A 25,529-nucleotide genomic window follows, 5' to 3' on the forward strand; every position below is an offset into this window, starting at 1 on the left:
GAGAGAGAGAGAGAGAGAGAGAGAGAGAGAGAGAGAGAGAGAGAAAGAGAGAGAGAGCCCTTGTTCCTGTAGTCTTGTATAGTCTGTCTGTGTGCTTGTGTGTGTGTGAGAGAGAGAGAGTAAAGTTTTCCTAAAGTAAACGTAAAAACTCAGGGGGTCCCCTCTCAGTCTGCCTGTCTGCTGTTCTGCTCCCCCTCCCATCTCTCATCTCACTGAGGAGGTGAAACTCTCTGCACTGTGAATTCAGCTTAAACTATCAACCAGCATTGTGTAAGACATAATATCCATACCAACCCCTGAAAAATGTAAGACATTTTTCATTAAACTCAAAGTTTCTTATTTTTATCGAATTATTTATATTTATTCATCAAGCTAAACATTTTTATTTCGTTATTTTCAATTCGATATACAACGTTATGCATTTTAATTAAATACTTTTATACAACCAACAGATTATATGTGTCAATAGGGTAAAAGCTACATGGGTGGGGGAGGGGTAAAGGTCAAAAGGTCAAAGTCATCAATCAAATGTTGACGTTTGGTGTAGTATATTTCTCTCTCTCTGCTGCACTTTTTGATATGTTTTTAAATAAATTAATAGATCATCATATCATTGAAACTATAACTTACCAAATCAAATCATCTTTTTATGTCCACAAAACATACAATTAAACAAATTTGCCTAAGACATAATTGCGAATGGCTTATCTGGTCTCAGTCATCGCGCTTGAATTTCAGTCTTGATTACTGATAATGATCTGACTTTCTTCAAACATGTTACAGTACATCTCAAACATATCTCAGTTGGACTGTAATGACTGATATTTTTGCAGTGTGGTTGGAGTTGGAGGGTGTAAAGTGGATTAAGTGACCTAGTTGCTCTACCTGAGCACTGATGTTTTTATAGAGGAAATAACACAGAAGGATCCCAGATAAAGCAGTGGTTTTGTAGAGGAAGTAGCGCAGAAGGATGCAGATGCGGTAGTATGACCAGTGCCCGTGTACCAGCAGCAGCCTGCGAAGGAAGCTGAACTGAGCCAGAGAGAAATCTGCACTGTGGAAATTTTAAATTAAAAATATGAGAATATTAGATTAGTCTTTGCTTACCCATGTTTCTCAGATGGATCTCCATTCAGCTCAGAATTGGCCTGACAGAACTTGGCGTCTCTGCAGTTTGAAGAATGATAATAATGCTGAGACATTAGACAGTCATCATGAGGCAATTAGACAATAATCTTTCCACAGTTTTCTCTAATGACTGAAATTATAATTATATAATTATATATTATAAGTATATAATAAAAATACTTTTTAAATATATTAATCATAAAACTGCACAACATTTTGTTTTTCTTAAATATCTAATCATCCATAATGTAAGATGCATTTATTTTATTTTGTTTTATTAGTTAAATATATTTTATTAAAAATTTCTGCACTTGGAATAAAAAAAAAAAAAAATTAACCTAAAAAAAAACTGTGTAAGCAACTTTATGTAGTTTTGTATATGTTTTGCAACTTTGGACCCACTTACAGTTAAATGACTGTCTTAAAGGGATAGTACACCAAAAATGAAAATTACCCCATGAGTTACTCGCCCTCAAACCATCCTAGGTGTACTGTATATGACCTTCTTCTTTCAGATGAATACAGTCAGAGTTATATTAAAAATGTCTTGGCTCTTCCAAGCTTTATAATGGCATTGAATGGGTGTCAAGATTTTGAAGCAAAACAAATGCATTGATTCACTTCGGAAGGCCTGTATTAACCCCCCGGAGCCATGTGAAGCACTTTTTATGATGGTTGGATGCACTTTCTTAGGCTTCAAAATCTCAACACCCATTCACTGCCATTATAAAACTCGGAAGAGCCAGGACATATTAGTAAGACTCTGATTGTATTCGTCTGAAATAAGAAAGTTATATAGACCTAGGATGGCTTGAGGGTGAGTAAATCATGGAAAATTTTTCATTTTTGGGTGAACTCCTTTTTTAAGCCTTGGACACACCAAGCCAATTGTCAGGCAATGTCGGGTGGTTTTTAAACGTTGGTCGGTTTTTTCAGAGTTTTCTGCACTGTTGGCTCTAGTAGGACGCCGTCAGCTGTTTTCTGGCCAGTTCTTCATGCTGAACTGGTGGCAAAGCTTGTTGACATGAAACAGAACTCCGATTGGATATTCAGCTTAGTGAATGAGCGCAAAAGAAAAAACAGAACTGATGAAAGCAAACCAATGATGGAGTAAAGAGGGAACACAAAGTCACTTGTTGTCATTCTATTCGCTGCTTGCTGTTCTAGCTTTTTTGGTTTCCCTGTTTGAAAGCCGAATGCAGACTACTGCCACCTGATGGTATGGGAGAGTTATGTTCTCGCACGCAAGTACAAAGTGTACACGTTAGTTGGCTGTCGTCTGTCCGGTGTGTTCTATTGCAACTTTTTTTGCTTCGACAGAGGCGACATAAGGTAACGCAAGGTAACGCCACACTCGGCTATCCTCAGCACTAGTTCTTTTTGTGATGGTTTGGTGTGTCCCTACTCTTAAATATACCACTGTCCTAATTACAGTGGATAGCTGTACACTTAGATATTATATACATAGATTCCTCATTAACATCTGTTTCTACTGGTGACTATACATAAGTCATCCTCCAATATCCTCCAAGGCGTATACGTCTGAAATCGCACAGGTACTTTTTTGAACAATTAATTACTTTACGACTGCAAACATAGTATGTTCTATTAAGTATATAATCACCTGACCTAGCAGCGTCAGTTTGTGTTGTGTCACTGCCATTCACAACCCCCTCCTGTGGCCTCATGGGATAGTGTAGTGTCCATCGTATGCACACTTCAGAATCTTTCCAGAAGTAGTACGTCATCCGGGTACTTTTTGCCTACTCTTTTAGGAGTACTGTGAATTCTGACATGCTTCTTTTGTGACATACTGTTTTTTCACCTACTATATAATAGGGAAGTATGCCATTTCGGATGCAGCCTAAGTGTTCCGAACACGTCCTGAAAAGTGAAGATAAAATATTTTGATCGCCATCTGGTGGCTTGCTGCAGTATAGGTCATTAACTCCGCCCTCGCCATGTAAACGAATGGGATGTGAGCCAAACTAAACAATCAAATTACACTTCAAATTGATTTCAAAATGATGTTTTCCATCATTTTAGGTAGTTCATATCACGCTGATGTATGTTCAAGTGTTATTTTTTTAATAACTCAAATTTACTTATTTGATGCTATAAAAACAGGGTGTGGTGTCATGATTATGGGGCCAATAACTGGACAGGACTTTGATAGCATGGCTCCTCCTTGTAGAGTTGACTGTGCCCCTGCAACCATAGTTATATGCATGTATGAATATCATATCGGCAACAGACTTCAGCAGTGATTTTGCTAAATTAACACAATGCAATGAGACGAAGGCGTTAGCTATCATGTCATCAACAAGTTACAATAGTTTATCAGACATTTAAACTGAAATGTATCATTTCAGGCTGTTAAGATATTTATTTAAAAAAGAAAATGCATATATATTTTTGTGGCATCATTGTTTATTTGTACTTGCATTCAATTCTGTGTGAAGGATCAGTCAGATGAAATCAATCAGTTATAGTCTATGTCCAGAGGGAGATGCTCTTACCCACAAATGTTTCTACATAGTAAAGACTGTGTGGTTCACTGACAGAACAACATTGTAGCTCTATCTGAAAATAGTGTTGGTTGAGATTGTGACTGATGAAAGTTCTCCAATTCCACTCACTACATCAACGGCCAAATTTCTAAACCCACGTACAAACAGAACATTCAGGAGGAGCACAATTATGATAAACTAAAGCAAATAAAAAAACAGACAGAATGAAACACACATGATGCACAAACCAGCATATTTTCACACCCCCAGTAACCTTACTCTAACCACTAGGCACTACACAAATGATTCATAAGGACAAACTCGGTTTTAATTTGCCATTAGTGTGTGGTGACATGCCGTGCCATGGTGGTTGGTGGATAGAAAGTAGTCTGTTGACTAAAAGTTTCCTTTGTATTTGTAATCAATGCCTAATGTATGCATGTGAACATCTGAGAAAAAAGGCATTTTTACTTTTTTAATTTTATAAATGATAATAGTAATGTCATTTTTTTGTCTTCAAAGAAACAGCGTGGTTTGCAAAATATGTTGTTGTTTTTTTACATATTAGTTGACATGTCCACTAGTATGACATGCTATACTATAATATTGGTGAATCCAAACTGACATCATGAAAACAACATTATAGGAAACATATGCTGTCATAATTCTCATATAGACATGTAAATGTGTAAAACCTTTTATCACAGTTAAAGGAAAATTAAACCCTCAAACCTGCATGACCACAACGTTTGCCGCTTACTGAAACTGTTAACAGGTTATGGGGAAGAAAGTTCAGGGGGTATTTTTGTATCTCTACACCATGGCAACAACCCTTCAGAAACAGTATTTTTTAATAAATATTATTTAGTGACTTTCACAGGGCAGTATGACCTAAAAAAAAAAAAAAAAAAAGTTATACCATAATTAACGGCTCCGGTGCAAACACTGGAAAGATTTGCAGCACGACTACTCATCAAAGCGGCCTTTGAGCTGAACTTCCCAACTGAAATCATCTGAAGGGTTAAACACAAGCGCTCATGATATTCAAAAGTTTCATTTTCCACATGATGCTTGTTTATATGATTCATATTTTTGACTCACAATCTCATATGCTGTTTGTGAACTAAAAAAAGAGTTTATACCGAATATATATTTTACTTGGACTATTCAGATGTGTTAACACTTTCAAGTAGACTATGTATTATTGTTTTTTTTGGTGCAACCTCTTTCTTCTTTCATATTTTCACAAAATCTGTGTCTGTCTGAATCTGATACACAAAAGGCCACGTCAAATATTTATCATAAACAGTGACAAATCTAGTCTCCACTAGTCACAAATAATAAAAAAAAACAAAAAGTTTTTTTTAATTGACTCCATCTCTCCTATTGAAAATAATGAAATAACAGACTATTGAAATAATAACGCTATTGGTGCTGACAAATTCATATTTTTCGCTATATATGTATGTACTGCAATTATGCATTTGCATTAGAGGTAGTAAAACATTACTAAAGGTCTAGTGTTGAATGAGCAGTGCAAAATGTACGTCACCTGCTTACTGCAGCATTTCATTTTTACTTCCTTGATAGCAGACCCATGGTTCACATCCCATCCTCCTCTTCTCACCCCAGGTAAAGTACAGTTCTCATTCATGTTACCTGTAATCCATGCGTATCATATCATTAACCCTGTCTCTTCCATTAACCCTTCTGCAATATGAAAGAGGCAAAAAATATTCAGATGAAAAGGTTATTTTGCACATTTATTATTGTTTTTGTGATTAATAAACATGGTTGATATTATTTATAATTTGTTTATCACACTGCAAATGAAAGGTCAAGTTAAGAGCATTGCATCATTAAGCTTTCAGTTCTGACTCCGGTTGTTTTTCTAACCAATCATACTGTTTTTTGCTTTGCGGATGATCAAAAAATCCCTAAAATCCCACAAAAGTTTTCTGACTGTAACTCCTCCTCAAATATATTTACACAAACACCCCCATACAAATTTTTATTAACACTACATACCTTTTAATCCAACCCCACATCATTCTATACAAACACATTGTTCTTTGTGGTTTACACACATTTTAAAAATTATCCATTACACTTACTTAATTTAGTTGAAAAGGGTTTAATTAAACACACCCACTGCTGTGTGTGCACTTGGATATGTTAAATGCAGAGCACAGATCCTGAGTATAGGTTACTAAACTTTAACGCAAATTAAGTAAACTTCAACTTTGAGGTAGTGTGAACAAAATGAAATGAGCAAAGACCCGCCCCCATTCGTTACTGTTGCAGTGAGCCATGATGGCCCACTGACACAACACCGTAAATACCGTTTTGTGGCCCTTTAACGTGTCGCGACAGATCACTGTAGCACCTCAGTTCAAGCAGCTCAAGAACCAACCATCTTTTTATATTTACTAGTTAAAGCACAATATAAACATGAATGAACATCAGAAGTTATCTTGTTTCAATCAAGTTCAAGAAAACTGACTTTAATCTCCTCTCTGATTTGTTTGTCTGACAAAATGACAGATTCTGTATTATTATTGGTCAGATCGTCTGTCAATCAAACTCCCTGCGATGGGTCGATTAAGTGGCAACAAAATTTTCAATAATCATGTTATTCAGCTCATTTTAATTCATTCAGCCGAACAAGATTAAAATGGTCCTGCTTAACGTCAAAATTTAGGCTTAAAGACAAACTTTTACTTATTGCGTAACTGCTTGAAATAACATGAGAAGTAAGGGAAAAAATAATAGAAGGTGCTTTCCTTAAACAAAAATTAAATATAAACGCACAATTCCAAAAGGGATTTCCCTCAGATTTTCCCCTAAGACAAGAGACAATGAGGAGTGTCATAAATCAAATAGCCTAGTACATTTAAAGTATATAGCATACCCACACACACACACACACACACACACACACACACACACACACACACACAAGTGAAATGCATAAGTATGCACAATTTCTATGACTATAACAAAATATTTAAACATAAATCATGAGGCAGAAATTACAATGTAGTGTCTAAACTGTTAACTGGTGCTTTAATTATTTTTTATACAAAGAATACTAAATTTTAATAATCACAATAATGTTATGTAATATATTATAGTATCTGTGGTCCCTGATACAGCTCAGCAGGTGGCAGAAATGCACTAACTTTGTAGACAGTCCTTAAAAGAGAGAACGATAAGCATTGCCAACTTCAAGTCAGATGTCTGAAAAAGGGTAAAATATATATATATATTATATATTTGATCATATATTTTATATTGTATTATATAATTCTATTTTTTTATTATTATCATTATTTTTTTTTAGTTTTTTCAAAATATAGTCATCGTGTGTTTTCTACAGGCCGATACTTTTCGAGCCTGTGTGCATGTTTATATTGAAGCATCTTCAAACATGAAGGTTTCTTCACAGCGGACTGAAAAGTTGAGAAGATGTTGTTTTATTATGCCTTAATCTTGTTGTCTTTGCTGTCATCTATCGTTTTCACTTCTCCTTTTTGCTTCATGGAAACAGATATAACTTTACACATCAGCGACATGCCACAACAATCTAACTTAAGCCAGGAAGTTTACTAGTGCTAAAAGTGTCTGAGAACAGCAATAGGTGTGAAGAAGACTGGCCCGTCGGCCTGTACAAGGTGCAAATGAAGACATATCTCTCAGATAACTACAGTGAGGACATTTTTTGTGATATATAATGTTTATTATTTATTTATTTTAATTGGATCGCTAACACACATGCTCCTGTTTCAATGCTCCTCGACTAGCGCTCCATCTAGTGGCAGACAAAGACACTGCAGCTTAATTAGCTTCCTTAAATTCACTTTCTGCAAGACCATATCAATGCCCAAAGATGGGTCAATCTTCTTTATTTCATATCATGGCCTCTTTAAGGTCTCAAATCAAAGGATTCCACGTATGACTGCACATGCATTTATGCCAACAAAACGCGGTTCGCTGCACTTAACACGTGCACCAACTACACATACATGTGTGTGCGTGAGATAACGCGTCTCAAGTACTATCAAGCTCATCTATTTTTACACATGGCCTCTCTCAGATGCAGAGTGGTTTGCGAGATGAGAAGAGACCCAGACCTGCAGGGCCATTGTGACCAGTTGACCAGGTTGCTATTGGCAATGCTCCATTACAGTTTAACTGTTGCCCCAAACCTGTCAAACCGCAACGAGTGCTCATATCTCGCTCTGAAAGCCTCACCGCATGCGGTTCTTCAGGTGCTGATGGAGGCCTAATGAAGGGTCTGCCGATGGCCAGGACCTTGCGATCAAACAGTAGCAGTGATCTCAAATCAATCAGTACAAAGTGGATATATTTAATTGCATGAAAAGACAAAACCGCAGGTTGCATATTGTAAACACACGTATATGGCCTTCTTGAGAGCAAAGAATGGTATTGTAGTCACTGTGTGTTATATTTCTATTTGAGTACACAAATAGAGTGCTATTTGAGTGCACAACATGGAGAAAAAATACTTTATTTTGGCAGTTATGTACACTTAACCAGTCTACAAACAAATGGTGCATATTTATCATTTTCTTTACAAAACTGCAATTTTAATTCAAAAGTATCCCAGAATGCACCTCAAGCTTAGTTAGAGAATGAACAGAGTGTGCGGTGATGAAATCTAAAAAGGTTGTCCACTATGCAAGTTCAAATGTTAAATATTATTATTATTGATACAGTATATTGCCTTAAAATATATATTTTTAATTAAAAGTTATATATATATATATATATATATATATATATATATATATATATATATTTTACATTTTTTTGTTGTGACATAATTTCCAGATTTTCTTTAGCATGATGTTATAGTTTTGATAATTTTACTATTTTAAGAAAAAACAGTAGTAAAACTAAAAATAAATCAGTATGTGTTCACATTAACAAAAACCCATCGAGACATTATGTATCACATTTATATGGCTTATGCAACCTTTGAGCATTTTGTTTTGATAGATACTCAGAGAAAAGCTGAAAATTTTCTCAATCACTCTTAGAGGTCAAAGGTCAAAAGATACCATTTCAAACCTTTGGATTAGTAACATTTGTTAATGTTCTTTGAGTCACTTATTCTTGCCTAGGCTGCATTTATTTAATCAAAAATGCAGAAAAAATGGCAATATTGTGAAATATTAGTACATTTTTAATAACTTTTCTATTTGAAAAGATTTAAAATGTAATTTATTTATATAGCTGAATTTTCAGCATCATTACTCCAGTCTTAAGTGTCACATGATCCTTCAGAAATCATTTTAATATGCTCATTTGCTGCTCAAGAAACCTTATTATTATTATTAATGTTAAAAACAACTATGCTGCTTAATATTTTAGTGGAAAATGTTACACAATAGAACAAATTTGTAAATATGTCTTAAGTGTGGCTGAATGAAAGTATTAATTTCTTGAAAGTATAAATATTTCAGAAGCTCTAATATTACCGTAGCATTGAATTCATCACATAAACATCTATACTGGACACATTTCTTGCAAAATGCCGCATCTCTTACTTGAACAAGTCAACACCATTTCCTCGGCCTTTCTATCCCTCCTTGCCATCCTAAACAACGATTTGCTTACGATTTCAACATCCCTTATGAGTTTGACTTAATACACCAATGAATGAAAGGCGTGCAGATAACGTCATGGCATCAGTGCTCCAAAAACCCAACATCTAATGTAAAATATCAGCAAAATCATTTGTTTTCTGGGAAGTGAGTAGGTGGCCTCGAATGAGGTTTTTTGGGTATACCCCTGTCTGCTGCTCTGCAATCGCTGCTTTAGTTTCTGTTCCGACGAACGAGTCAAAAATGGGAGAGGGGCTAGTTAAAATGAGGTCGATGTGTGGAGATACACTGACAACTCAGAGACAGGAAGTGGTTTGAATTCACTTGAGAAAGAAACACAGGGGGTGATTGGAGTTAAACTACATACAAAAAAGGTGAGGCGTGAAAGTACAAAAAACAATATGCGCCAAATTCCAAAATCCAACATCCTCAATCCACCCACGACAATACATCTTAATTTCACCCACGCCAATACACGTACTCTGTTTTATCTACATGTTTAACAAATACAATACGACTGATTACCTGGTTAAGCCCGAACTGTGTTTGCGCATGTGAATGTGCGCACCACGTGAGGGGGCTGTGTGCGGTAACCAAAACGGTACATCTGAACTACAGGTTATGTCCCACGTTAAAACATTTGAGTTCTGTGGAGCTTTGAGGTGGCGTTATGAGTCACCGAGTATAAGAAGAAGAAGAAAAAAACAAATCACAGAGGGATCCAACAGCTATTCGATGAGTCACCAGTAAACACCAACAGGTATGCCGCCCCACCATCACTCTTCGCGACCATCGCGACCCCAAGCCTGAGATATGATCCAACACCTGTTGAACACCAATAACATATTGTGTTTATTTAGCGAACGATACATGGCCCATTTTTATCTTGCAGTCTTAACATGTCAAGTGTGGCTAATTCTTCAGAGTTTTGAAACCACAGGTGAAGCACAGCATTACTCTCATAAATGAGGTGAAGGCAACGACATCACATTCATCAGATTATATTTTTCCTGCATCATGCATTTAATAGTCAAGATTTAAGCTTATTTTTTACTCTTTTTTTTTTTTTTTTTGTGGTTGGCAGTGGAACTGCCACAAGTCGAACTTCAATAAGTTTGTGTAACACATGTGCAAGCTACGCACCTGCATTATGTTTCACAGCGACACAGATTTAGTCATAATCTATAAAACCAAAAAAAAAAACTCTTAAATTAAACTCTAAAAACAAAAATGATATGCGTAAACCCTGCAAAAACCTCTATTTTTTTTTTCATGAAAGTCATTCTTAGTAATCTATTCTTTTTAGCCACAGTTGCATGTTTGTTTTACACGATCTGATCGTAACCATCTTCAGTTCCGGTGTTTACTGAGCTCCAACTTCTTATAATTGGTTGAATGACATACTAGCGCTTTCTAAAGAATTTGGTTTACTAGGAAATGATGAATAATTACGTTCAATTATGCTGTTTTACACATTATAATCAAAGTTTAGTACAATTCAAAGCAGAACGTAATAAATAAAACACATACGCCCATACTAGCATACGCTATTTGAATAATGGCCAAACCTCATTGTGAACATACAACCACACTGATGGGCCTCAGTGCTGTATGTTTGGCTAATTTAATTTATGTGCTAGGTTTGGTTGAAGCGTGGGATTGTTACTTCACAGGGCATCCAAGACATTAATAATAAATCTATAAATAAAATGTACATTTAAAAAAAATGTCATGAATGGATAATGGTGTGTGAAATTCAATAAACAAAACATTTCAGTTTTGGTTTAGAAGTAAAATGAAGAGCTAATGGCATGGATAACCACTGGATGCGTAAACAAAAATGAAAACAAAACACCAAGATGCTGAGTGCGCCAGCAATTATTTATTTTATTCATTTTTTTAAAAGTAGAACAAACAAAAAAGTGAGTCATAACTCAAACCACTGGTTTGAGATACTTGTTTGCAAAGTCTCCGCCTCCATATCTAAGGAAGGAAGATGTGGTCCTCACCTACTACAGCTCCTTCATGCAATAGGCATATTTGTGCATATCACATGTGCCAGCTTGACTGCCATTGGTTTACAGAGTGTCTTTGCATGTTTCCAGCCAAAGAGTTTTAGTTTTAAGCTGATGTCCTTTAATTCATCTTCACTTTCTGGCATCATTCCTGTGACAGCACCGTAAGGTAAGGTGAAGCCATTTTTTCTTGCAACGGTTCTCCCCAGTTAAGACTTTGCAAAGTAGTACTTATACATAATACTTAGTATTCTGTATGCAAACTTTAAAATACTGAATTCATTAAATAAAAATCAAACAGTACAGTAACTCAACACTAGATTCTAAGCAATTTTCAAAATCAACAAAAAATAATGCTTTTGGAGAAAAACGAATAGTTGATGTTATGTCAATTTTGCACATGCAGAGGTATCACATGACCTTCAAATTGTCTTGCTTTTAGCAAGCGAAGAACTAAGATCTTTATTCATGGTTGACCTCAAAAATTTATCTTATCATGATATCAAACAAAAAACACAATAAAACACCATCTCTAATTTATCATGTAAAATATCTAATAACTACAACATTATTTTACACATTTAAAATTACGATTTGCCCACTACATTTCCTTGTTAGGCTGACATGTCTCGTGTCTATTTTTACCCTCATTTTGACAGGAAACTGCAGTATGAACACTAATAAGTGGTAATGAATTTGTTGCATTTAATAGTGCAGGCGTCTTATAACACGCAAGAGGAAAAATTCCTGATATCAGCATCACACCAAAAAAATACTAATACCACCATTACAAAAAAAAAAAATGATAACTGCCTTAATCAAACCAAAAATTTATACTACGTTATAAACAAATTATTCTTTCCAAGAACTGATCTAGTCCATCCCAGAACAATGAGTACCATGAGAAGTCCCAAGCATCTAGCAGATGCTTGTCTTCCCTCCTCCACGGGAGAGATCTTGACAAGCAAAGACGACCCTGGAAGCTTAAGAGGGCTTCTGCCACTCACCGGCTCATCTGTACTGGCACAGCGACTGTTCCACCTCCAGTCATACCGCAACCCGCTCAGACCCAATAGACGACGCAAACGTGAGATGACTCCCACTGAGAAAAAGGATGCTTCGTATTGGGTTAAACGGAAGAAAAACAACGAGGCCGCCAAGCGTTCTAGAGAGAAGCGGCGACTCAACGACTTCATGCTGGAGGGGCAACTTCTGGCACTGAGCGAGGAGAATGCCCAGCTCCGGGCCGAGGTGCTGAGTTTGCATTATCACATGGGGACTGGGCGAGGGCTGGATGTCACTCATCCCATTGTGCCCTTCCACTATCCCACTGCATCCCATCTCAAGCCTTCCATGTGGGGTTTGCCTACTGGTACTGCTCCTCTTCCAGCAGAAGCTCCAGAGCTGTACCACTCTTGGCATGGTTCATCTCCATTCATCTCGCCCCTGAGGGTGCCTCTTAAAAGTGCCAACCTACCATCACAGATTAGCCATTTGGACAACAATGCTGACCCAGTAGAGGCAGACACAGCATCTCACCCACAGGTCTCTTCCAGCAACGACCCACCAAGCCACCCACAACTGTTTCCGGCCCACAGAGCATCTGCGGCCTCACCACCCCCTCCTCAGATGCTGCCTGGGCTGAGCCAGCCTCCCAACCAGCACAGCAACCAGATGCTACCTTGGGGCTCATCATCTTTGCGTCCATCTCCCCTTCACCCCAGCTGGCCACTGTCCTTTCCTATGTCACTACGAGAGACAGACGGATCTCATAATGGCGTAAGGTCCCTCTGGAACTTCAACAGCAGGTACAACATGCTGTCAGCTGAGATCTCAGGACAGCTCAGAAGAATATTTTGCCCGGAGAACTCTTAACCAGCAATAATGCTGCCTGAACAGTTTTACATTGTGATAGTAATCTGCTAAAAGGGATGGTTCACCCAAAAATGAACTGTAGATTTACTCACCCTCATGTTGTTCCAAACACGCTTTGTGTTTTTGTCCATATTTTCAAATCAACTCATTATTTTGGACCCCATTGATCACTGTATAGACAAAAATTAACTGGTGGTTTTGGACCCCATTGATCACTGTATAGACAAAAATACAGTAGTTCTTCAAAATATCTTCTGCTGAAGAAAGAATGGGAAAGACATGGGTGAACTATTTCTTAGCTGTGCTTAATGTAGTGATGTGCAAGCCAATCTCTCCATACAGCCTAAATGATAGATAAACCATAACTTGGATAATACAATGTTTATTCTTGCAAATATGTGGCCACTTGCAATAAAAGTAGTTAATCGTTGTACTCTCATTTCCCTTATTTGCTTATTGCATATAAACCTGATTCAAGTTTGGGAATCTATACACTACGTATTCTCACACAGGCATCCATCCATTCAAATAAATATTAATAATCACCCTCCTTGTTTGAAATAAATACTCTAACTAACTAAGAAACATAAAAAAAAACCTCACAAGTCAGTGACGCTGTTATGAGTTCGTAATGTTCCATGTAAAGGAAAAACAGAAGAATAAGAAAAAAAATGATGTGGCTGCTGAAACACACACACAACGTAACAACAAAACTAAAAAACAGAAACAAAAAAAACAAAAATCGCGTCATTTGCTCTGGATCAATGGAATCTGACTTCATCGTTATTTTGTACATTGAATGTTTAATGAAAACAACTGTGCTAGTAATTGTGTAGATGTATTCGTAAATGAGTCCCTCCATATATATGGGGTATTCGTAAAGTGAATTATTAAAGTGCTCATGATTAAATATGAAAGATGATCACAATGAGGATGGTTTCAGGCTGGGGTAAATTTGTCTGATATCTGATTGAACTCAGGCTTGTCAAACCACATGTTCACACTTATGGTGTGTGGATGTACATGTAGTCGAGTGTGTGAAGTAGAATATAGACAAATTTAGAGGTGTAAATAGACCAGTTCAGCTCAACAGTACTAAAGGCTATATAATTTAATTGCTTTATAATTAAGTCTATCTTTTTTCATTCTAATAATGGAAACTGATTTAAGAAGAAGTAAAAAAAAGTGAGAACTTCTAAGCACCATTTTGAAGACAGTAAATCAAAAAAAGGCTTGATACACATAACAAAAAATAAGTATAAACCCTAATCATTCTACAAACGCCAACACAGTACTAAAACCTCGAAAAAAAAAATTAATCCTTACACGCCAACAAAGACATAACATCTAACACAAATAAGAAAACTAAAAAAAAAAACAAAAAAAACAATAAATACATACCAAAAAAAAAATCTCAAATAAAAATATGAAGGCCGCATCTATGTTTCTACGCAAATAAGTGTTAACAGAGCTAATTAACACACACTCACACACACTCACACACTAACAGCCGTCGATGTAGCGTCGTCCTTACCTGAAAATTAGACCTTAAAAAAAAAATAAATCGTATAAAAAAAAACATAAAATCATATTTTAAAATAATTCCATATCCAACACCATTGATAATATAAAAAATAAATTATTAATCTTTAAAGTAACTGCACTATAGCTTCTTTATCGGTAAAAATATAAAAATATAAAATATATAACGTACCTTCTACTAAAATTCAGATGGATGTAATGTTGACAGGTATAAGAATAACCAGCAGCTACTAAAATTCAGATGGATGTAATGTTGACAGGTATAAGAATAACCAGCAGGGGGCGCGCTGTCCTTGACAATAACAGGCTACACATAAAACGCACACGAGTCACATCCCTTCACATTAGCCGTCAGACAAAGCTAATATATGTATTATGTTCTAGTTATATGAGCAAATATAGCATTTTTTATTGTTAAATATGTGGTAACAAAACGAAAATGTCAAGCTAAGTAGCAAAACAGAATTATGACTTTTATGTAGTTACAAAAATGAAACAATATACATATTGCAATAATGTGACAACAATAATATAAGGACTTAAAAATCTTAAAAAACTTAAGAATCTGTCACTGAAAATCCATATTGATTGACCATTATTTAATATTAAATTATGGTGGTTACATCATTGGGAATGAGTGCCTATTTTGAATGTGATCAAGGATTGTATGTATTTCCAAAACAGCACAGACTTCTGTGATTCCTTAAACTTTAAAATTTAGAGCCTTCATAACACTAGTTAATGGCTGAAGATGTAGCTGAGCAGCAAAGACCCAGTCAAGGGTGAGAGCAGATTAGTATCTGGCCATCAGAAATGCTTATCAGAACAATCAATGAGAGTGGCTTTCCATATCTGACCTTTTTTTATATATATATAAATGCACTCACACCCACTGATACACGTATGTGAGGGACATGTGGGCCATGGTGTAGGGACATCAGCGCTAAAGAAGTAGACACAGACAGGGGCTTGTGGGCTGATCTCATAAAGAGGTGAACAGGCAGCCTCTAACTTTTAATCACACTTCACACCAAAGAGAAGCCACGAGTCAGAGAGGAGATCGTTTAATCAGCGCTGCGTGGCAGGTGAGGCACTCTGGTCACATACAGACAAGACAAGTGTTTGAAGTGTGGAGAGCCGGCTGGTTCCAGTAATGGGGAGAATCCTTGGAGATGTCAACGCTGGGTGACCCAACAAGGCTTCGGGAACTGTGAGAAGCTGTGAAGGTAAGAAACGGGGGGGGTTCTGTGTGTCCATCAGTGGTCAGCTTTTAACACATTTATGAAAAGGTGATGTAATGACAAAAAATAAGCAAACGTCCTCTGACTTTCTTTAGAATTTGAGATGTCACACCATCAAGCAAAATAAAAAAACACGACATTGGTCTTACTTTAACAAACATTGTGCAATCTTAAAAGATTCCCTAAATTAATTTTGCATTAAAAGGAGAACTAAAAAATAACACATCAGATATGCAGATGTCCGTAGTTTGAGGTGCAAATGCTTCATGGCGCTTGAATGCAGTAGACGATGTGCAAATCTACATATAACTAAATCTCATTTCAAATGTAACCTTTGGTTTACTGACAAAGCAAGCATCACAATCTCAGAATGAAACAAGTATATTATATAAACCAGTACACATATTAAGCAGTCTAATTTTAGGTTAATGTGGTCAATTTTGCATATATAACCCTTTAAATAGGGTTGAATGAAACCGTAATATTTCATATCATGTAACATTTAATATTTAAAGCCGCTGTATTTGTCCTTATTGTCATACAAGCGTATATAGGATTAAACTGCATTTGATTTGTTTCAAATTGCATCTGGAAATGTAAATTTCCCTGCAAACTCTCCAAATATTGAGAAATTCAGCTTTTGAAAGCTTCAAAATTGAGTGAAGGATCTTGCAAAGGCTGGTAAATGTGGGTAATTTTAAAAGCGTGTGTGTGGTGTGGTATCCTGACGATCTAAATGATTTCAAAGGAAGATTAGAGAAGACAATTGCTGCAAAATAGTTTCAAAGTCGTAAATGGCATCTCTGATGTAACTGCGGCTTGAATTATACATCTTTCTCTGTGCATCCCATGCTAAAGAGATTTAATTGCTATTCCCATCCAACAAACAATGGTCCAAAAGTCTGACTACCCCACTTGTGAAAACGATAATATTTAGCATTTTTTTATTACAAAATGTTGAATTGCAAATTATATTGCAAGCATAACCACGCATGAACTTCACAAGTTTGTATAAAACTTGGTGATCATGTTCTTCAGCATGATTTGAGATCCAAAGATTGTCCGTTCAAATGTGTTCTCGAGATTAATGCCATAAATGTAATTATTTTATTAGAAAAAAATGCATCATCTTACACATTATTACATATTATATTTCTTTTTCTTTTTTTTTTTAGAAAACCTAAAATGTTACCAGGTTTAAATTAGATTTTGAATCCCAGATTTTCAACATGTTCTTAGACTTTTGGTCCCCACAGTATTGAAAAAAAAAGAAAAGAAAAAAATTATATAAAACGGGAATAAATTAACATTGCACATATGCAATACAGCCGTATACTTTCAAGGAAAAACTTATGGTAACAAAAAAACAAAAAAAAAATACAAGTAGTCGTTATTTTCTATGAAAACATCTGAGCCTCTTGTTTAAAAAAAAAAAAAAAAAAAAAAAAAGAGGAAAAAAAACATAAAATATAAAAACTATAGACCAGGAAACAAAGATGTACAGAGCAGCAGGTGGTGAGGGCAGAAAGCCAACAGATATGTTGTTAAAAAGGAGAAGTTTTTAAGAAACAAACAAAGAGAAGTTTGTTACTGAAAAGCACCATCTAAACTTAGAGCGTCAGTAAGCAGCAGGTGCAGGTCTCACTGAGGCCTCTGGGGGCCTTGAGACCATCATACGACTACGGTAATCGAAAGCTGTATTTGATACCCATTAAACAAAAAAACACTGTTGTTTCCTGGGAAAAAAAGGTTTCGTGACAACATGCCCCAATAGGTTCATACTATTTGGAGGAAGTCATTGACACCATTGAATGGTCTGTGATAGGCCTAGGAGATATATATATATTTCTTATGTTTTTATGTTCATGCAAGCTACACTGTGAGGCATCTAGAACTTCAATACCTTTCCTACTAACCTCACTAAATTCTATACACAATCAACCCTACTCAACACAGGAAGGGGATAAGCATGTGAACAACCTCTTTTGACTTTCTCTTTGTGTTTGTTTGTGTGTTTGTGTGTGTGTGTGTGTGTGTGTGTGTGTGTGTGTGTGTGTGTGTGTGTGTGTGTGTGTGTGTGTGTGTGTGTGTGTGTGTGTGTGTGTGTGTGTGTGTGTGTGTGTGTGTGTGAGTGTGCGTGTGCGTATATTTGTGGCACAGCAACAAAGCAGGCTCAGGGTATATTTAGCTACACAGCGTGTGTCACTATCACCGCAACTAAACTGCTAGCATATCCTATGAGTGCATGTCCACATTAGCAGGTTGGCAGACAACGGAAACCTCTCACAATTAGCCAGCAATGCCTAAAACAAATTTACATTCCCCCAAAATCTGTTCTGAAAATATCAAAAAAAATAATCAACAGAAACAACTAGCCAAAACTCAATCCGAAAATCAAAACCAGACAAGTTAGCAACTTATGTAAAATGTACAACAGTTTCGCATTCCGGTGACAGGCTAAAAAAATAAACAGGTAGTATTACTGGCTACAATAATCATAAACAGATGTCTTAGATGGCATCAGTAGAGTTATAGTGATGAAACCAAACCAAATATCGGAAACAAAAGGTGAGAATTTTGACTGCAACTTGATGCTATATGTTTACAGGACAGCAGCAAAGCTGCCGATGTCGAAAGGCTCATGTGAGCACCATTCAAATTGCAACACTAATAACCCACCACCCCTTTTAACACACTGACACCTTAAAGTCTTTTATTTTGACACATCACTAAGAAATGTTGACTGATAAAGAGAAGGTTAGTCTTGGAGAAGAACCGCATGTCACTGTGGTTAGCATACCACTATTGCCCACACAATTATATAAAAAAAGAGCTTGTTTGCGAGCTAACACTAGTTATAAGGATAATAGGTGCAACAATTTGTATTTTTGGGTAAGAATGTGAAATGGCATCCGGTACTTAGAGTTTTTGTATCCAACATAAGAAAACATTTCTGGAAAAAAAATCTGAAAAAAGCTGTATTTACACAGTTTAATCTCAGAGGGGACATGATTGCATTAAACGTGCAGATTCAGATTATAAATAGGGCCTCTTCGTTTTGTTTTTAACATAAAACAATATTTGAATACTGATATTTGAAATAATTTAAAACATGACAAAAAAAAACAAACCTAAACGTGGCTATGAAAAATGCAAGCACAATAAGTAAACTTAATGAGTCACTGAGATTCAACTGATTCATTCAAACGGCTGATTCATTCAGAAACTAAAAGCATTTGACTGTGTTAATGAGTGAATCATTTATTCAACAGATTCGTTCAAAAAGCTGATTCTTTCAATAAGTAAACACACCGCCATTTTCAGAGACGCAAAACAGGGCTGTGATCTTTGTTTGGAACTATTTTCATTAGCAAAACTGAGCAAAAATCTCGATATTATGTCTACCACAAGTCCTTAATGCCTAACTTGTATAAAAAGATTATTAAATGCGTTCATGCATCTGCAGAAAAACTGTACTCTTTGTGTGATTAAAAGGCCTACATTAAATTATATAAATATAAAAAGCATACAGAAGCATTTTTGCCATCTACAATTTAGAATGCCTGGAATTTTGAGTTTTAATAGACTACAAAATCATGTGCGTGCACTCTGTGTGTGATTTGGTGATATAGCCCGAACTTATCTTGAACTTCTATGTTTTGAATTTAAACTTATACTGACACCTAGTGGTGTGGAAGAAACATCACGCAACAGCAAAGGTTAACAGTTAGCGATTTTGGAAGAAACATCACGCAACAGCAAAGGTTAACAGTTAGCGATTTATTGATTAATTTATATAGCCATTTTGTAAAAAACAAAGTACCCAAAACAAAACAAATTCAAAACAAAATAGAATCCCACCAGATCATAGAAACCCACCATGACACAACAATCAAAAATAAAAATAAAACAACAATAACAATCTCACATTTAAAATGTGATTTTGAGACTACAACAAAGTCCCTTTTCAGGAAAGTTAGATAACTGGCCGGTCATATTTGCAATTGCTTTCCACTCTCTCACATTTATGTGTCATATTTCAAACCAGCATCAAAATCTCACATGATCTGCCCATAATGTTTCTTATACTCAAATAGTATTTTAAAAGCTCATATTTCAGGCTTGGTCAGCCAACGTGAAGTCCTACACTCTTAAAAATAAAAGGTGCTTCAAAAGGTTTTTCAAGCGATGCCATAGAAGAACCATTTTTGGTTCCACAAAGAACCATTGAGTCAAAGGTTCTTTAAAGAACCATCTCTTTCTTACGTTTTTGTAATCTGAAGAACCTTCTTTGGCCACAAAGAACCTTTTGTGAAACAGAAAGGTTCTTCAGATGTTAAAGGTTCTTTATGGAACCATTTAGACAAAAAAGGTTCTTCTATGGCATCATGAAGCACCGTTTTTTTTTTAAAGTGTAAACATGCGTCTCTGAGCACTGACTGGCAACAGGAACTTCAATCGGCGACTGCTGAGACATGATCATTTTACCAACTGGCAATTGGCCCTTTTTATTTAGAAGGCAGGATTTATTGTGTCATGTTAAACGTTGGACTTTCACCCATTCATAACAGAAATATGAGTGCACCATCTATGCATATCTAAAGGCTTTGGCAGAAATTATTTTAAACATATATTTAACATGATGCTTTTCATTAATTTTTATATAAGCTATATAAGATAACGACGCTGTGCTTGCAAGCACTGGTTTTTCCATCTGGAAATGCAAATCTAGTTTATGTTTGTCAAATCGGTTTGCACATTATAGAACTTACTGCGCACAAACACAAACGCTAACACTGGTCAGCTTCGCACCGCATTGCAGGCGTGGTCTCATAGCTGTGGTTTGAGCGAGCATCCACAATTCATCCCCTCCACACCAAGACCATGCTCTTCTTTCGCTCTGTTCATGTTTCATTGGCTCGTGGCTTGGCCTAACAGTCTGTTTGTTTTGCTCTGTGGTAAGCATACACACACCTCGCTGTCACGCTCAAGAGCCCAGATTTCCAGCTCATAAAAAGGCATAACAGATAAAAGAAAGGGATGAACAGGATGTGGTTAGCCTACATGAAAACCTACACACTCCGTTAACTTGGAGAAAGGTTCTGAAGAGAGAAAAAAAGAAACCACAGTGAGCGTGGGGTTAGATGTACAAGATGCAAGGTGCACAAAACTAGAAGATCTGTGTGTACCCTGATGCTACTGTTGAAATTTTGATCATATGCATTCAGTGGATGCTAAATTATTTAAAAAGTTGATCTACACTTTAAAAAATGTATGAATTTTGCATTACATATAGCAGGGTTATTATAGTTACCTAAAATTAAAAGCATGAATACATTTTGGTACTTGGTACTAAAATAAACATTACCTGAAATATATAAGTAAACTTTTTCTAGTTGCAAAATAACTAACACTAAAGCTGAAATAAAAGTGCATAAAAAAAGAATAAAAACTCAAAACTAAATGACTTAACTTAAACTAAAATGGAAATGAAAGCAAATATAAAAATAAAAACTTAAGAAAAACTATATAATTTTAATTGAAACTACTAACAAAAATAAGTTGATAAGGTTAAAGTTACTACATAATCAATACATCTAAGGTTTCTGTTTTAAAAAATAACTTTATTTTTTATTTATTTTTCAAAACAGAATGTGAACCCTAGATTGTGAACTTTGGTTTACTGTATATATACGTGTGTGTGTGTGTGTGTGTGTTGCAGACGACACTCACTTTGATATTATGTTATCTAATGCAATGGCATTCAGACTTTTGTCATTGTAAATGTGACTCAGTCTTCAAAAAACTAATACAAAATAACCAATTACAACTTTCAATTAAATCATTATACAACTAACACATTATCTGCATATGATCGTGTGGAAGGAAATTATGTTTTATCTGACCTTTTGTCTGGAAAGGAAGCTAAAATTACCAGTTATAAAAGTGTCAGTGTAGAGACAGAATACAATGGGTCAATGACATCAGAGGGGAAGTAGGTCTGTACAGTTGTCAACATAGCGTTTGGTCTCACTAGATCTCTCTCTGTCCTTCACGATTAACCATTCTTCCACTGGTAACCCACAAAACGACAGCCCATCAGTCAGTGTGGGGGTTTTTGGAACCCCCGTTGGGAAGACTTGGGTCTCTGAATCACCCCAGTGGTTGTATTCATGTCCAGGATGCTCACACGCCTCCAGTATTGATTAACACTATATAGTCACTTCAAAAAGGTTGCTCCTATTAGCATTGCTCAAGCATTTTTGAACTATCAACAGAATTGGCAAGCATAGAAGCATAGAGCTGGAAGAAAGCCTTTGATGTAGAGTCTCTAAAGGTATTAGTATTAATCTTTAACAATTGTTAATACTTTTTAATGTTAGTTAGAACAATAGTGTAGCTGTTTAACTGACTAGCGCAACTGCAACAACAACAACAACAACAGTCACCACAAGGGGATTTTTTGATGCATTACCTCATCTACACCCTTAATGACAAGAACATTACAGAGTTTTAGGTTCAGACGTGAGGCACCTGTAACCAAGCCGGTACCTAGCAGGCAAAGGTCAACATGTTCAGCAGAAATTAATACACCATAAACAACATAACACACCAACAAACAAACAAGACCACCTAAAAACTAAAAAACCAACAAAGACCACCTGCAAAGGAAATAACTGTGCTCTTTCATTCTAGGTAAAGCTCCTGGTGACAGCATGACTGAGAAGAGGCACTAACATCTGAGTAACTCCAGACACCACACACAGAAAGAGAACAGGTGCATCTAGAGCGAAACCAATCAGAAAAGTCACACCTGGTGAAAATGGAGTCTGCTTTCTCACGGGTGATTTGGGAACCTGAGGGAGAAGCCGAAGAGCTCTCTCCAAGAAGTCTGGGATCACGTCGCAAACGGGAATTCATACCCGAAGACAAGAAAGACGCAAACTACTGGGAGAAACGCCGCAAGAACAATGAAGCGGCGAAGCGCTCACGAGAGAAACGAAGGGTGAGTGACTATGTTTTGGAGACTCGATTGGTTTCGTTGAGCGAGGAAAACGCTCGTCTGCGAGCTGAGCTCTTGGCTCTGAAGCTTCGATACGGTTTGCTTAACCCTGGGACGCCCTATACCCCATCTCAAAGGGCTCTGTCTCATCTTCACTCTTTGGCACCACAACCCTTGGTTTCTTGCCCAGACAAAGACCTCTACTGGGGTAGACGGCAAGATAGGGAGGCTTCTAATCTAATGGGGAACCAACAAGCACCCGTCTGTCTTGGCACCCACCCCGGGTCGGCATTCCTGCCAACGCATCCTATGGCCATACGAAGAAATCACCCATATCTCCTAGACTTCCCCAGTCTCCATTCTTCCACAGCTGCACCTTTACTCTTTCCTCCATGCCTCACCCCATCAGCAGCATCTTGGGCAGGACGGCCCCTGCTGTCCCAGCCTGGGAATCAGAGGATCTTGTCGGACGAGGAGGGCGAGCAGCAGGTGCCAGCGGATTCCAGCACCGCCCTGCCCCATAAACTACGACTGAAGACGCAAAACTCTCAGCGCAAAGATAGCAGAGCTAAATCTGCATCTCCAAATCCAACATACATATCAGATTGAAATCTAGCTTTGACTCAGTAGTTATGAGTCATCCTACTCATTATTGATAACTGAACATTGGCTACATTCCAGGAAGTTTGTTGCAAACCATCATGATAAAAAAAAAAAAACAATTTCTTTGATCAAAAGGTCACACATTCAGATAAACTTTCCGAGATACATTTAAAGAGTCAATATTTCCATCACTGAGGTTTAAAGTGGCAAATTTAAATTGGGATGAAGATGCACATGTGTTTACTCATTTTTGTTTTACCTTTAATATAGACAGGAAAGTAGGGAGTGAAAGAGAACAGGATTTTTGTGATAGACCAAAGTTGGACTAGAACCATTCACTCTGCCATATCTTTCACAATCACTTCTTTTGTGAATGCATTTATGTATGCATTTACATTTATGTATTTGGCAGATGCTTTCATTCACAAGCGACTTACATTTCATTCACATTTCATCATTCATGCATTCCCTGGAAATTGAAGCTTGGTGTTGCTATTGTCACGATCCACTGTTTGATCTAAAGGAATGCTACCTCCTTGTTTAATTCAGAATATAACCGATGTCTGATTTAATTCCGCCTCTGGAGTCAGACTGACATTTACACACTTGACAGATGCTTTAAGCAACTTACATTGCAAACAAACTATACATTTGATCATTTCATGCATTCCCTATTAATAATGCATTGTATTACTGATTTGGGCTACGGAATGGTTACTTCTGAGTCCTCATAGCAGCTATTAACAAAATTAATTAAAAACAAAACAAAAGGCAGAACTGAAAAAGAAGCTGCACATGCTAAAATATTGTGTGTTATAATCCAAAAGAACACTGCAAACTAATACTGATGCCATCTCTTTGCAGTTACTTTCAAAATGTGAATATGTGTGTCTGAGAAGCCAAAGACAGTAACTTGTTAACCAGCAATCAGATGCATGCAAATGAGAACAAATGAGTTTTTAGGGAAAATCACCTCACCTCAAAAAGTCTGAAGAGGATATTTCTGGAATCCCTTGATCCAGCTGGTGAAGGTAGCATATTTGTACTTTTATTTGACTTCCATTTTGTCTTGTCATGTGACATCTCAGTCATGTGACTAGCACCATACATCACAAATGTTTTCAAACACAAAAATACACAAATTAAAACAATCTATGACAACAGTTGCTTGCTACTCAAAAGCTACAGCTGTGATCACACAATAAGTGGCCTGTTTTTTCTGATTTGTTTCTGAATTGTTTTTAAAAGACCTTTCAAGAAATTCAAACTGTATATGAACCGGTGCAACACATGAACATACAGTGCCTTTGCAGACTATACCTGCTGTAAACTAGTTTTAATTCAATCTCATGTTTTATTTTTAACTGCACAATATGTTTTTTGAAAGAATTACACAGCGCTGATCTTTGATGATGATGAACTCATGTTCAATGTATAGCATACGGTTTTCGACAAATGCACAATCAAGGTCCGCTTTTAGAGACAAGTATCAAAAATCAGCTCAACAAAAACAACATCCACATCTCAGGAATTTAGCTTTTTTTTTGCATTTATGCATTTAGCAGACACTTTTTTTTGTACCTTTTTGTCATGTATTATTGAACTTGTGATTATGGTGTTGCTAGTGTCACAGCTAAGCTACACGAGTACTTAAATGACATGTATTTTCTCTGTTTTAACGAAGATTTACTTTTATTTCAGTCTTTTGTTCATCTGCATTAAGTTGTATGATCTTCAGAATGTTATCATTTTTACAATAAAGTGCGAATGAAAATCTCAGCTTTTTGACTTTGTCCTTTTATTGTTTACAACATAGCACAGTTCAGTCATACAGAACACAGAGATTATTATCATACTGTGCAGTATTACTTTTATCTTGAAAGTGTTTTCACCTCCACTTTACGGCAGTGAGACTGGAAGTGTGTGAGTTGTTCTGCTTGCTTCTGGTGACCGGTTGAAGGATTCCACGGGGCTGTTGTGGT

At 36.5% G+C, this 25,529-nt stretch overlaps 2 protein-coding genes and 1 long non-coding RNA gene across 4 annotated transcripts; 2 read left to right on the forward strand and 1 right to left on the reverse strand.

The window, feature by feature from the left end:
• Window positions 1–928: 928 nt before the first annotated feature.
• Window positions 929–24,614, reverse strand: LOC122141598. The gene is made up of 4 exons (XR_006157970.1): window positions 24,526–24,614; window positions 5,191–5,297; window positions 1,108–1,167; window positions 929–1,015 (listed from the first exon to the last, which is right to left on the reverse strand). It is a non-coding gene; the product is annotated as an uncharacterized LOC122141598 (long non-coding RNA).
• Window positions 9,742–13,265, forward strand: si:dkey-172o19.2. Of its 2 annotated transcripts, none has more exons than XM_042749479.1 (2): window positions 9,742–10,028; window positions 12,171–13,265. In XM_042749479.1, the coding sequence occupies exon 2, from the start codon at window positions 12,175–12,177 to the stop codon at window positions 13,156–13,158; it is 984 nt and encodes a 327-aa protein (XP_042605413.1). In that variant the 5' UTR covers window positions 9,742–10,028; window positions 12,171–12,174; the 3' UTR covers window positions 13,159–13,265. The 2 variants fall into 2 exon arrangements, with proteins under 2 accessions (XP_042605413.1, XP_018920058.2); XM_019064513.2 differs by lacking the exon at window positions 9,742–10,028 and adding an exon at window positions 10,578–11,452.
• On the forward strand, window positions 22,650–24,532 carry nfil3-4 (nuclear factor, interleukin 3 regulated, member 4). The gene has a single exon (XM_042749480.1). The coding sequence runs from the start codon at window positions 22,765–22,767 to the stop codon at window positions 23,551–23,553; it is 789 nt and encodes a 262-aa protein (XP_042605414.1). The 5' UTR covers window positions 22,650–22,764; the 3' UTR covers window positions 23,554–24,532.
• Window positions 24,615–25,529: the final 915 nt, after the last annotated feature.

Source organism: Cyprinus carpio, chromosome B22 (assembly GCF_018340385.1).
Source record: "Cyprinus carpio isolate SPL01 chromosome B22, ASM1834038v1, whole genome shotgun sequence".
Taxonomy (NCBI): Eukaryota; Metazoa; Chordata; class Actinopteri; order Cypriniformes; family Cyprinidae; genus Cyprinus; species Cyprinus carpio.

What these genes read in the sequence shown, in the direction of transcription:
- nfil3-4 (XM_042749480.1), top strand. Translation starts at nt 22,765, where the DNA reads ATGGAGTCTGCTTTCTCACGGGTGATTTGGGAACCTGAGGGAGAAGCC.
- si:dkey-172o19.2 (XM_042749479.1), top strand. Translation starts at nt 12,175, where the DNA reads ATGAGTACCATGAGAAGTCCCAAGCATCTAGCAGATGCTTGTCTTCCC.